General features: G+C 47.1%; 1 protein-coding gene across 1 annotated transcript in view; it reads left to right on the top strand.

The window, feature by feature from the left end:
• Positions 1-9365, top strand: part of LOC137384583 (voltage-dependent calcium channel gamma-4 subunit-like) — a 28070-nt gene extending 18705 nt beyond the window's left edge. The window contains exons 2-4 of the mRNA XM_068058722.1: positions 4269-4352; positions 5371-5511; positions 7956-9365. Coding sequence (XP_067914823.1) covers positions 4269-4352; positions 5371-5511; positions 7956-8494 — 764 coding nt within the window. The 3' untranslated portion in view covers positions 8495-9365. The remainder of the gene's footprint in view (positions 1-4268; positions 4353-5370; positions 5512-7955) is intronic.
• Positions 9366-14446: the final 5081 nt, after the last annotated feature.

Genomic DNA, 14446 nt, shown 5'->3' with positions numbered 1-14446 from the left:
AGACACACACAGACAGACAGACACACACAGACAGACACACACACACACAGACACACAGACACACACAGACAGACAGACACACACAGACAAACAGACACACACACAGACACACACACACAGACACAGACACACACACAGCCAGACACACACAGACAAACAGACACACACACAGACACACACACACAGACACAGACACACACACAGACACACACAGACAGACACACACACAGACACACACACACAGACACAGACACACAGACAGACAGACACACACAGACAAACAGACACACACACAGACACAGACACAGACAGACACACACAGACAGACACACACACAGACAGACACACACACAGACAGACACACACAGACAGACACACAGACAGACACACACACACAGACACAGACACACAGACAGACACACACAGACAAACAGACACACACACAGACACACAGACACACAGACACACAGACACACACACACAGACAGACAGACAGACACAGACAAACAGACACACACACAGACACACACACACAGACACAGACACACACACAGACAGACACACACAGACAAACAGACACACACACAGACACACACACACAGACACAGACACACACACAGACAGACACACACAGACAGACACACACACAGACACACACAGACACACACAGACACACAGACAGACAGACACACACAGACAAACAGACACACACACATACACAGACACACACAGACACACACAGACAGACACACACAGACACACACAGACAGACACACACACAGACAGACACACACAGACAGACACACAGACAGACACAGACAGACAGACACAGACACACAGACACACACACAGACACAGACACACACACACAGACACAGACACACACACAGACACACACACACACACAGACACAGACAGACAGACAGACACACACACACACAGACACACACAGACACACACACACACACACACACACACACACACACACAGACACAGACACACACACAGACACACACACACACACAGACAGACACAGACACACAGACACACACACAGACACACACACACACACAGACACACACACAGACACACAGACAGACACAGACACACACACACAGACAGACACAGACACACACACACACAGACACACACACACAGACACAGACACACACAGACACAGACACACACACACACAGACACACAGACAGACAGACACACAGACAGACAGACACACAGACACACACATACACACACACTGGACAGGAGAGTGTCCAGGAGGTTAAAAATAAAAAAAATCACAAAAGTAACCCCAGTTCAGCTTGTATGTGTCTCCCTTCATTTTTAAAGCAGCAAATTGCACGAGTGTGCCCTCTTCAGATATGGGTGGGGATTTTACGCCCCACCAAAGAGTGGGATGGTGGCGGGTGAGGGCGTAAAATGGAGTGGAAGACTCAGGGAGCTCTTCCTAACCTGCTCCCGCCTCTGCCACCATTTTATGTGGGAAAGTGGTGGCGGGGCCGCCTGCCTCAAGCCAATCAAGGCACTTAAGTGGCCACTTAAGGGCCTCTGCCCACCGCCATGGGGATTTTACCATTGACAAGCGGGGGCCCAGGTCTGAGAAAAGCCACCTGTTCAGGTAGGCGGCTTTCTGACAACCTGGGGGGGGGGGCGGCATCCTGATCAGGCACCCTGTGCCCAACGGAGGGCCACCCCCAATGCCCCAACCACTCCCAACACCCAAAACGCACCCTCCCCACCCCGTCACCCCAATCGAGAGACCCTTGCCTTGCTGGGGCCTGACTGAACACCCCTGTCGAGGCCCCAAAAAACGTACCTTTTTCCTGGGGCCGTCCTTCCTCTTCTTCTTGCAGCTGGGTTGCAGTCCCAGCTCCCGGTGGCGCTGCTGGGACTAAGTGCTGCCGACCCGCTGATTGGCCGGCAGCTCCATTAGGCGGGACTTCCTGCCTCAATGAGGTGGAAGTCCTGCCTCAGACCGATTAAGGGCCTGGGGACCGTAAAATGCAGTCTGGATCCCCAGGCCAGGCGGAGGTGGGATCGCCAGTGACATTTCGGTTGGTGGACAGCTCCCGTCCAACGAGGGTAAAATTCCAGCCATGGATATATATTTAAATTAGGCTGCCATAGTGGAGTTGGGAGCTTGATATAAATTTAACCTGGTCCACCAGGCTTCCCAGGGCTCAGGAAACCAGGCCGCTAAAGGGAAGCAGCAGCAGCAGCCAGATCCACCAACCAAGTGCTTTTTGGAAAGCCAGCAGGAGTATGAGTGCTTCCCTTGTGTCCCTCAAACAAATCATCTGCCACCATCAGCTGACATCCACCCACCCTCACCATTAAACAAGCAATCCCGAGCCTTCTGCCTCCCAATCTCTGCCGGTTCCCCCTTGCTCCTGTTCGCCAATCCAACCCACCCACTACCCCATCGCTCCCTGCTGCTTTTCTCACCCGGCAACTGGACAGCCTGTCAATCTAGACGTCTGCTGGATGGGAAGCAGAGTATAAAAGTCATAATGAGGGCTTGCATTAAGTTCAGCTGGACATCTGTGACATTTCCAGACGTCCCCCCCCCCCCCCTGTAACCAGGCTCAACCCCTGACCCTGCATAAATATCGGAGCCTTTGCTTGCACTAATCCATTCAAATGGTGCTCACTCTGTGTGAGGGAGAACTTCCCGACATCCCTCCTAAATTTTCCTTTTGTTGCTTTAAACTAACGTCCTCCTCTATGTAACTTGAATCAGATGTTTCAGATCTACCCTTTCCATGTTCTTTGCTAAATTCCACACAGTTATCAGATCCCCACTCATGCACCTCCAAATGTTTTGCCAGTCTCTCCTCATAACTCAGTCCTTGGATACTATGAATCAGTTTTGTCTAACCTTTTCCCCAGATACTGGTGCCTCAGTCACCGTTACTGAAATGATGATCTGACCAGAGTATGGTACAATTTGAGCATAATTTCCTCAGGTGTGTATTCTACTGTTGTGGTTCTGTAATTCAGGACTTCATTTACCTCATGATTACTGCTCTACATTGGTTGGACATATTAAATGTCTCTAAATCTTTCAGTATTACTGGATCTCCTTGAACTTTAGTCTCAGCCATTTCTGAAACTCCATTTTTTCTTGTGCTTTAAGGGCAGCTGGTGTAGGACAAGGTAAATAACACAATAGTCCTGTTGGGGAAGCTCTTCCCAAGACAGCATTAAGGATTAGAGTTCTCAATTTAACAAGCAAACAAGCACATTCTTGTATTGAGAGACCTTGGTGAAGGGCCAGTGCCAAGGGTTGGAAAAAGTAAGCGAGAAGAACAGGTAAATCACGTAATATTGATTAAATGATATAATGCTCAGCTTTTAAAAGCCAGCCGATTGAACTTGTTTAATAAGAGCAAACTAAATATTGGAGTCAGAGGAAAGATAATGAAGTAGCAACTAGGGTAACAAGTCTCAATTTTAACACAACAAAAATTTCAGGAAGATAAAGTGACTGGACTGAAGTTAGCAAAAGCAGGGAAGTTTAGAGGGTCAATAAGCTTGTTGTTTATCTAGTTTAGAGGGTAAATGCACACAAACTCAATTTCCCCAAAGCTTTCAACCGCAAGAAATATAAAGTGATTTACTGGGAATTCAATGAAATCGATCAGTGCACAAATCATTAAACTTACTGAACGGTTCCAACTTATGAGAAGTTAGAATTTTTATTTGACCACACAACAGTCAAATACCTCTGGAATCACACAATTTCCCAAGTGCAACCTCATGATCTGTTATCCAGTGACTATCAGCAGGAAACAGAACTCATTGTCAGTTTTTCTCAAGTCAAAGCAGATAACGTTTAAATGTGTGTTGCTTCCTAAGTGAAAGTGATTTCTAATGAGGCATTATAAACAGAAGGTTTTCATTATACATTTTGTCGAAGTTTGGTTTCACAACAGATACTTCTCACAAGTAAATTTTAAATTCTTTAATAAAACACTTGCAGAACTATTAAATTGATTTTCTTTTATAAAGAAACTAAAAAAAACTCTGAGCCAGAGCTAGGATCTGTAAACAGTGGAACAGCAGTATAGTTTAAGAAGGCACCTCAGACGAATATATGTATAACATGTTTCAGCAATTTCTAGACGTGCGATGAATGTTGCTCTTCCTAATGGGTATCTGATGGGATGGGGGTTGAAGCATGCGGGTGGGGGATGGGCGAATTACTGCATTGGTGCTTGCTGGTTAATTTCTGATTTCCACCATTTCAGGCCTTCAGAGAGGAAATTGCTTCAGAATCAATTACTTTCCTGAAGATGATGATTACGATCAGGAGGGTTCAGAATACCTTTTACGTAAGGATTTAAGAAATGTAATATTCTATATGTGGGAATGATCAGTCATGTAATTCGGAGTCAAACCTGAACTAGTGCAGAATAGTGTACAAATCTAGAACATTTGTAAATGTGCTTTGTTTCGTGTGGACATTAACATTTGTACAATTTACCCAACCCATCTTCCATGGTTTGCATTGATTCATACACAACCCTCATACACCTCCCCAGCCCTCCACAGTAACGCTGAAAGACCCCGTGTTCGTCTTTCTTACCTCTGGGGGCTTCTTCAGTAACGGGCGAAAGGATGACTTTAAAATGTGGACTGTCTTATGACACCCTGCTCTAATTATTCCCCCACCCTCTAACCCCACTTCACCTGAAGAATACATTTGATCTTGACTCCCTATGTACATCACCTGGGAGATCAACTAGTTTTTCCATAAATACGACAGAATAGACATTTTCTCTGCTAATGCTAGTAATTCAGTCTGAGAGGTAATTTGATAGTCAGCACCAACCCTCTGATACCTTTCCCAAGGTTTCATTTTTCTATGTAACTTTAGAGAGGGAGTGCGAATGGACTATTCTACCATGATGGTTGTCATAATCCTCTCCATATCTGATGACCACATGTTCACTTTCCAGTGGCAAACTTGGCTGATTCTATCAGCTCTCCCCACACCGAGCTGGGGAACACTGAAGATCAATGCAGGGACCCAATCCCACACCCCCGCTCGTTTGGCAGAAATCAGTGTTGTAACCTGGGCTCCTCCTGGTGCTTTTGACTCAGTCGTACATCACATGGTGTAACTTTGATTGAGCCTGGCAGCAATTACAAGGAGAGTTATTAAGACATTTTGGATTTTTCCCACAGGTACACACCTACCTGCCCTGTACACCTACCCATTTATATTCAATAAATTGATCATGTTGTGCTTTTTGAATTCCAAAAAATGAAAGTAATATATTTCAGACCATCGCACTAAGATGCAAGGCATGGAAAGGATTGAAAAAAGTTGTTTGTTTCTCTCTTCAGGCATTGTCCGTGCTTCCAGTTTATTCCCCATCCTGAGTGCCATTCTGCTGCTCTTGGCCGGTCTGTGTGTTGGAGCTGGAAAATTGTACAGTAGCAAAACCAACATTATCCTTAGTGCTGGCATCTTATTTGTAGCAGCAGGTAAGTGCCAACCTTCACCCCCCTCACTCTCACACTCACCTGCACCTCACTCTCACACTCACCCGCTCCTCATTCTCACACTCACCCGCTCCTCACTCTCACACTCACCTGCACCTCACTCTCACACTCACCCGCTCCTCACTCTCACACTCACCCACTCCTCACTCTCACACTCACCTGCACCTCACTCTCACACTCACCCGCTCCTCATTCTCACACTCACCCGCTCCTCATTCTCACACTCACCCGTTCCTCACTCTCACACTCACCCGTTCCTCACTCTCACACTCACCCACTCTTTGCTCTCACACTCACCCGTTCCTCACTCTCATACTTACCCGCTCTTTACTCTCATACCCACTTCTCACTCATAACCACTCCTCACTCACACTCACTCCCCATTCTCACACTTATCCACTCCTCAATCTCATACCTACTCCTCACTCTCACACTGACCCATTCTCTCTCAGACTCACTCCTCTCTCTCACACTCACCCGTTCCTCACTCTCACACTCACCCGCTCCTCACTCTCACACTCACCTTCTCACTCTCACACTCACACATACTTCATTCTCACACTCACCCGTTCCTCATTCTCACACTCACCCGTTCCTCATTCTCACACTCACCCACTCCTCACTCTCACACTCACCCGTTCCTCACTCTCACACTCACCCGTTCCTCACTCTCACACTCACCCGTTCCTCACTCTCACACTCACCCGCTCCTCATTCTCACACTCACCCGCTCCTCATTCTCACACTCACCCGCTCCTCATTCTCACACTCACCCACACCTCACTCTCACACTCACCCACTCCTCACTCTCACACTCACCCACTCCTCAGTCTCAGACCCACTCCTCACTCTCGCACTCACCCACTCCTCATACCCCTCCTCACTCTCGCACTCACCCACACTTCACTCTCACACTCACCCACTCCTCATACCCACTCCTCACTCTCAGACCCACTCCTCACTCTCGCACTCACCCACACTTCACTCTCACACTTACCCACTCCTCATACCCCTCCTCACTCTCACACTCACCCACTCCTCAGTCTCAGACCCACTCCTCACTCTCGCACTCACCCACTCCTCATACCCCTCCTCACTCTCACACTCACCCACACTTCACTCTCACACTCACCCACTCCTCATACCCACCCCTCACTCTCAGACCCACTCCTCACTCTCACACTCACCCACTCCTCACTCTCAGACCCATTCTTCACTCTCACACTCACCCCACTCTTCATTGTCACACTCACCCACTCATCACTGTCACACTAGCCACTCCTCACTCTCACACTCGCTCACACTCACACTCACCCTCTGCTCATTCTCATACCCATTCCTCACTCTGGTCCTTAAATTTGCAGATGACACAAAGATAGGTCGGAAAGTATGTTGTGAAGAGGATATAAGGAGGTTGCAGACCGATATAGATAGGTTTATTAAGTGGACAAAAATCTGGCAGATGGAGTATAATGTGGGAAAATGTGAAGTTGTTCACTTTGGGAGGAAGAATAAAAAAGCAGAGTATTACTTAAACGGAGAATGACTGTAGAATTCCGAGGTGCAGAGGGATCTAGGTGTTCTAGTGCATGAGTCACAAAAAGTTAGTTTGCAGGTGCAGCAAGTAGTAAAGAAGGCTAATGGAACGCTATCCTTTATTAAGAGAAGAATTGAAAATAAAAGTAAGTATGTTATGCTTCAGTTATACAGGGCATTGGTGAGACTACATCTCAAATACTGTGTGCAGTTTTGGTCTCTTTATTTAAGGAAGGATGTAAATGTGTTGGAGGCGGTTCAGAGTAGGTTTACTAGACTGATACCTGCAATGAGCTTGTTGTCTTATGAGGAAAGGATGGAAAAACTGGGCTTGTTTTCACTGGAGTTTAGAAGAGTGAGGGGAGACTTGTTTGAAGTTTATAAGATCCTGAACAGTCTTGACAAGATGGATGTGGAAAGGATGTTTCCTCTTATGGGTGAGTACAGAACTAGGGGGCATGGTTTTAAAATTAGGCGATGCCCTTTTAGGACAGGGATGAGGAGAAATTTTTTCTCTAAGGGTTGTGCGACTTTGGAACTCTCTGCCTCAGAAGATGTTGAAGGCGGGGTCATTGAATATTTTTAAGGCGGAGGTAGATAGATTTTTGTTAGGCAAGGGAATCAAAGATTATCGGGGGTGGATGGGAGTGTGGAATTCGAGACAGAAACAGATCAGCCATGATCTCATTGAATGGTGGGGCAAGCTCGACGGGCCGAATGGCCTACTTCTGCTCCTAATTCGTATGTTCCTATGTACACAGTCTACTTTTAACAGCAAGAATCAGTTAAACTCCCATTAGTTCTCAAAATAAACCATCAGTTTGGAAGTTTAATGAGTGTCGCTATGTTGCTTTAGTTCATGAGATTGATGGTGGTTTTTTTTGCCCTAGGCCTGAGTAACATTATCGGGATAATCGTGTATATATCGAGCAACACGGGCGACCCCTGGGATAAGAATGACGATGACAAGAAGAGCCTGTATTCTTATGGGTGGTCCTTTTACTTTGGGGCTTTGTCCTTTATTGTGGCTGAGATGGCAGGAGTCCTCGCTGTCAGTATTTACATCGACAAAAACAAAGCGGTGAGGACCCGGTCACACCGGGAGTATCTGAGGACCTCCTCCTCACCCTACGCCAGGATGTCCAGCTCCAGATACAGGCAAAGGAGGAGATCCAGGTCCAGCTCCAGGTCTGAGGAGCCCTCCCCGGCCCGAGAAATCTCCGCTGCTGCCAACCTAAAGGTGGTGAGCACCATGGTCCCATTGAGTGAGATCTCCATGTACACCCTGTCCAGAGATGCGAACAAAGCGGTAGTCAGATCCGCCCACTACCCGGAGCAGGAAGAGAGCTTCCTCCAAGTTCATAACTGCTTCCAGAAGGAACTGAAGGAAGGGCTCAACATGATGAACAGGCGGACAACGCCAGTCTGAACCCGCTGGCTTGGAAAATCCCAGGGGCCAATTTCCTTTCTACCCTGTTAAAGGGAAGAGCAATGGAAGAGACTTGATGTGTCTCCAATCCAAGAGTTGGACGTGAACCACTGGCATTGCTCTTCATTGCTGGTGGGTTCTTGGATTAGCAGCAGACAGTGGACAAGGCGAGGAACACAGAAGAGGTAAAAGAAGGCAGGTTTACCCGGAATTGGCGGGAAGGAGAAAGAAATGAGGTCAGCAAATTACACCGAAAGATAAGACTTGGAGAACATTGCCCCCCCAATGGAAAGCCTGAAGTGTGTCCATTTCTGTTGAGCTGGTGATAAATACAACGTTTAACACAGATTAACATTTTGTAGCATTTAATATACACTTACATCTCATTCAGTCTATACACCCAGCCCAGGGACTGTTTAAGAGCTAGCCTGAATTATCTTTGTGGTGCTCGTGTGTTAACCCTTTCCGGTGCAGTGATGAAAAGGTCCACCCAGGCCCATTATTCCTCTTGGATCTTCGTTTCTCTCGTTAACCAGTTTCCCCGGGCAGTGCCTGCACGACTTCCCGGGGTCTCTATGGGTGTGAACAGGCTGAGCCCCAAGTGTTGGAGCTGCCGAGAGCCCCCTCCCCCTCCTGGAAAAAGGGCCCCCGCTTTGTGTGTGGTGGAATCACTTTGCACAACAATTCAAAAAATTATATTCAATATATACATTTAATGGATTAGGGACAATTTAAAACTAGCACTGTACCTATCATTGCAAAAAGGGCAAGTTGTGAGGAGCCCGGATCCTGCAGCCCCTCTTCAACACTCACATTTATTGATGGGGATATTGGAGCAAAGAAAAACCTCAGTATCTTCACTGGTTGTGTTTCTTGTGATCCCCCCCCCCCCCCCCCCCCCCGCCCCATTAGATTCTCAGACATTTGTCTGAGTTGTTAATGTTACAAGTTAGAGTAGTTCATGGGGAACAGTACTAAAACTGATTTCTAATTAGATTATTGTGGAAATAGTGGCAGTTAAAGACAGAGATGTGCCCTTTGCTCTGAAGCAGTTTGTTCTGACTGTATGTGATTGGGTTATTATAAAGTATTTGTGATAATAAAGTAATATCTGGATAGAGTGGGAGTCTCCCGTTCTGTGAAGAAACGAGGTGTTTGTCTCTGTTCATTTACAAAGCGGATCGAATCTTTCACTGGGACTGGTGCTGCCTCTCATTGTGAACAAACAAAATCCTGCCTTTCACCTGATGGGACTGTTTGAACCACAATCTCATGTTCCTTTAGTCATACAATGTAAGCACGGTTCTAATTTATAGATATCAATGGTTTTTTTTTGCCTGTAATCGATGTCAGGGAATGATAAATGCCCTGTGCAGCCTAAACACTCTATTGTATCCCAGATTGTTGACTTTCCTTTTGGAGTCTGTGCGATGATCAGACTCCATTTTGCATTCCATTAAAGCATCACAAATAGATTAAAAACTAGGATTAGATTTAAAGATAGAATTTTATGTCGCCAGTTTAAACAGTTGGGTTTGCATGGGTTGTCACTCTAGAATTGGCCTTTATAGCCACTCCAGGCGCTGCTTCACAAACCACTGACCACCTCCAGGCGCTTACCCATTGTCTCTCGAGACAAGGAGGCCAAAGAAGAAGGATTAGATTTAAAGATAGAATTTTATGTCACCAGTTTAAACAGCTGGGTTTGCATGGGTTGGAACCCAACTCAATCTAGTGGGAGATTCCTTCTTGAACTGCATCTGTAGGAGGTCCAAGTACTTCAGAACATCCCATTGAACCATTCAACAGGCAAAGTGTGCAACATCATTTCCCCGTGTGCACTGGTCTTTAGTGAAACTCATTGGTTCTCTAGGTTTGATGTACATGCTGTGCTCTTGGTGCACCACCGGAGAACCTGCCTCTTTGACCCAACTTTGCATCATCTGTCCGAACTCTCAGTGTTTGGCTGATAACGCTCTTGCCAAGCGCCTTGTGGCACTTTATTACGGTAAGGGTGCTATAAAAATGCACGTTGTTGTTCAGTTCAATACCTTTGTGCATCATCTTTGTGCTACCAGTTGCAGACAGCTCGTTCCCGTCTAATAGCCAATGTTGACGGCGATTCAGTGCAGAATTCCACCTAAACAAGCATAGCTGGTTCTAACTGAGACTTTTCCTCACTCTCTCCTAATAATTCCATGGCGTTTATCTGAACTATGCAGACTCTGGATGTCCCAGCTTCAATCATCGATCCCACTCAGAATCAAAGTGGAGGCCATTCAATAAGCCTCATTATTCAGGGTCAAGTTCAGCTCCTGAGCTAATCAGTGACTCCTGCTGTGAGGTATTGCCAGAGGGATGTCTGGTGATAACGGGATGAGATTGGGGTGCTGCCCCCCTCCCCTCCCACTCACTGACAGTCTCTCAGGGAGGAACAGGTAGTTGAATGAGGTCCCAAAGAGCAGCTGGAGCTCCTGAAACTCCAGCCCAGTGGAAATTCCAGATGAATAGATCTGACCATCCACTTTAAAATAAAGCACAGACTTACAAATTGAAAGCAGCAATGTTATACGGGATTAAAGGCAATGGACTATTTCAACAGTTAAACAGGTTATTCATTTCAGGGAATGGGTTAGAAGGAATTTAGCGTTGATTAAAGTCAGGGATCAGTAGCAGATGCAGCTGGTTTGAGGGAACAGAAGAGCTATCAGTTTCCCCTCTGGACTTGTTTGGAATAAACAATGGTTCCTTACAGCATTGGGTTCCCAGTGTCAGAGCGGAATTCCTCTCAATAATTTTGGGAATTAGACTGAAATCACAATTAAAACATGTGGAGAAGAAGTTTTTTTTAATTCATTCATGGGGATGTGGGTGTCACTGGCCAGACCAGCATTTATTGCCCATCCCTAATTGCCCTTGAGAAGGTGGTGGTGAGCTGCCTTCTTGAACCGCTGCAGTCCATTTGGGGTAGGTATACCCACAGTGCTGTTAGGAAGGGAGTTCCAGGATTTTGACCCAGCGACAGTGAAGGAACGGCGATATAGTTCTTAGTCAGGATGGTGTGTGACTTGGAGGGGAACTTGCAGGTGTTGGTGTTCCCATGTATTTGCTGCCCTTGTCCTTCTAGTTGGTAGAGGTCGCGGGTTTGGAAGGTGCTGTCTAAGGAGCCTTGGCGCATTGCTGCAGTGCATCTTGTAGATGGTACACACTGCTGCCACTGTGCGTCAGTGGTGGAGGGAGTGAATGTTTGTAGATGGGGTACCAATCAAGCGGGCTGCTTTGTCCTGGATGGTGTTGAGCTTCTTGAGTGTTGTTGGAGCTGCACCCATCCAGGCAAGTGTAGAGTATTCCACTTGTGCCTTGTAGATTGTGGACGGGCTTTGGGGAGTCAGGAGGTGAGTTACTCGCCTCAGGATTCCTAGCCTCTGACCTGCTCTTGTAGCCTCGGTATTTATATGGCTACTCCAGTTCAGTTTCTGGTCAATGGTAGCCCCTAGGATGTTGATAGTGGGGGATTCAGCGATGGTAATGCCGTTGAATGTCAAGGGGAGGTGGTTAGATTCTCTCTTGTTGGAGATGGTCATTGCCTGGCACTTGTGTGGCGTGAATATTACTTGCCACTTATCAGCACAAGCCTGGATATTGTCCAAGTCTTGCTGCATTTCTACACGGACAGCTTCAGTATCTGAGGAGTAACGAATGGTGCTGAACATTGTGCAATCATCAGCAAACATCCCCACTTCTGACCTTCTGGTTGAAGGAAGGTCATTGATGAAGCAGCTGAAGATGGTTGGGCCTAGGACACTACCGTGAGGAACTCCTGCAGTGATGTCCTGGAGCTCAGATAATTGACCTCCAATAACCACAACCATCTTCCTTTGCGCTAGGTATGACTCCAGCCAGTGGACGGTTTTCCCCCTGATTCCCATTGACCTCTCTTTTGCCAGAGCTCCTTGATGCCATACTCGGTCAAATGCTGCCTTGATGTCAAAGGCAGTCACTCTCACCTCACCTCTTGAGTTCAGCTCTTTTGTCCATGTTTGAACCACGGCTGTAATGAGGTCAGGAGCTGATTGGCCCTGGCGGAACCTAAACTGAGCGTCACTGAGCAGGTTATTGCTAAGCAAGTGCTGCTTGATGGCACGGTTGATGACACCTTCCATCACTTTACTGATGATCGAGAGTAGACTGATGGGGCAGTAATTGGCCGGGTTGAACTTGTCCTGCTTTTTATGTAAAGGACATAGCCGGGCAATTTTCCACATTGCAGGGTAGATGCCAGTGTTGTAGCTGTATTGGAACAGCTTGGCTAGGGGCGCGGCAAGTTCTGGAGCACAGGTCTTCAGTACTATTGCCGGAATATTGTCAGGGCCCATAGCTTTTGCAGTATCCAGTGCCTTCAGTTGTTTCTTGATATCAGGCAGATATCAACTGTGAGGAGGAACACAATGTAAAGACAAGCAAAGACAGCATAAAGATTCCAGCAACTACACCATACACTAAACATTTCAGTTAAAGAATGAAAGAGCCTAAAGGGGGAACATCTATTTTTACTCCTTCATTATAGGAGGGAGATCCTGACAAGCTGGCAGCAAGAACTGATAGACCTTTGCTCAGCCTAGATCTCTGACCAGTCGATGTGGGAAGATCTCGGTTGCTGCGAGGGGGGTCACCGATCAGCTGCCCCTGCAACAGCAGCCACCTGGCTCATCCCTCCCCTCATCCAATGGTCCCGATTATCAGCTGATGGAGTGTCAGCCTCCTGACAGCACCCTTAGGAGTATTGACAGGCAGAGAGATCTGGGCGTACAGGTCCACAGGTCACTGAAAGTGACAACGCAGGTGGATAAGGTAGTCAAGAAGGCATACGGCATGCTTGCCTTCATCGGTCGGGGCATAGAATATAAAAATTGGCAAGTCATGCTGCAGCTGTACAGAACCTTAGTTAGGCCACACTTAGAATATTGCGTGCAATTCTGGTCGCCACACTACCAGTAGGACGTGGAGGCTTTGGAGAGGGTACAGAAGAGGTTTACCAGGATGTTGCCTGGTCTGGAGGGCATTAGCTATGAGGAGAGGTTAGATAAACTCGGATTGTTTTCACCGGAACGACGGAGGTGGAGGGGCGACATGATAGAGGTTTACAAAGTTATGAGCGGCATGGACAGAGTGGATAGTCAGAAGCATTTTCCCAGGGTGGAAGAGTCAGTTGCTAGGAGGCATAGGTTTAAGGTGTGAGGGGCAAAGTTTAGAGGGGATGTGCGAGGCAAGTTCTTTACACAGAGGGCGGTGAGTGCCTGGAACTTGCTGCCGGGGGAGATGGTGGAAGCAGGTACAATAGCGACGTTTAAGAGGCATCTTGACAAATACATGAATAGGATGGGAATAGAGGGATACGGTCCCTGGAAGTGCAGAAGGTTTTAGTTTAGCCAGGCATCAAGATCGGCGCAGGCTTGGCAGGCCGAATGGCCTGTTCCTGTGCTGTACTGTTCTTTGTTCTTTGAAGTCAACTAGACAGTGAGCTGGAGATAGACTCCGTGCAGGAGTCCTGTTTCCAAGGAGCACTGACAGCTAAGATGTTGGATCCTCCATTTGTAAGGTTATTTGCTCCGTTCCTATGGAAACTGAGAGCTTTTCTGACATTTACACGATGCAAACTACATTGTATTTCTCAGATTGATGCGGTGCAGGGTAGGAAGCACTGATCCAAATGGAAATGAAGCCAGGACCCCCAGGCAGGAATGTCGGCTGGGCGAGGGTGAAGAACAAATCTGCTCAGTCCTCACGCCAGATGAGATACCAATTGACAATAACTGCCTTTGGCCAAATGTGGCCATTGGTGCATCACAGAGCTGACGTGTTCTTATTAAGAGGTTTCTTTGAAAATTGCTCCCGTTTCCAGCTTTATCTTCAGGCTGATCCTTTCACAGGGATCTGGAACCCACAAGGTAG

The sequence above is a fragment of the Heterodontus francisci genome, chromosome 26, assembly GCF_036365525.1.
Source record: "Heterodontus francisci isolate sHetFra1 chromosome 26, sHetFra1.hap1, whole genome shotgun sequence".
Classification (NCBI taxonomy): domain Eukaryota; kingdom Metazoa; phylum Chordata; class Chondrichthyes; order Heterodontiformes; family Heterodontidae; genus Heterodontus; species Heterodontus francisci.
The sequence above is the reverse complement of the archived record's forward strand: the minus strand, read 5'-3'. Positions and strand labels throughout refer to the sequence as shown.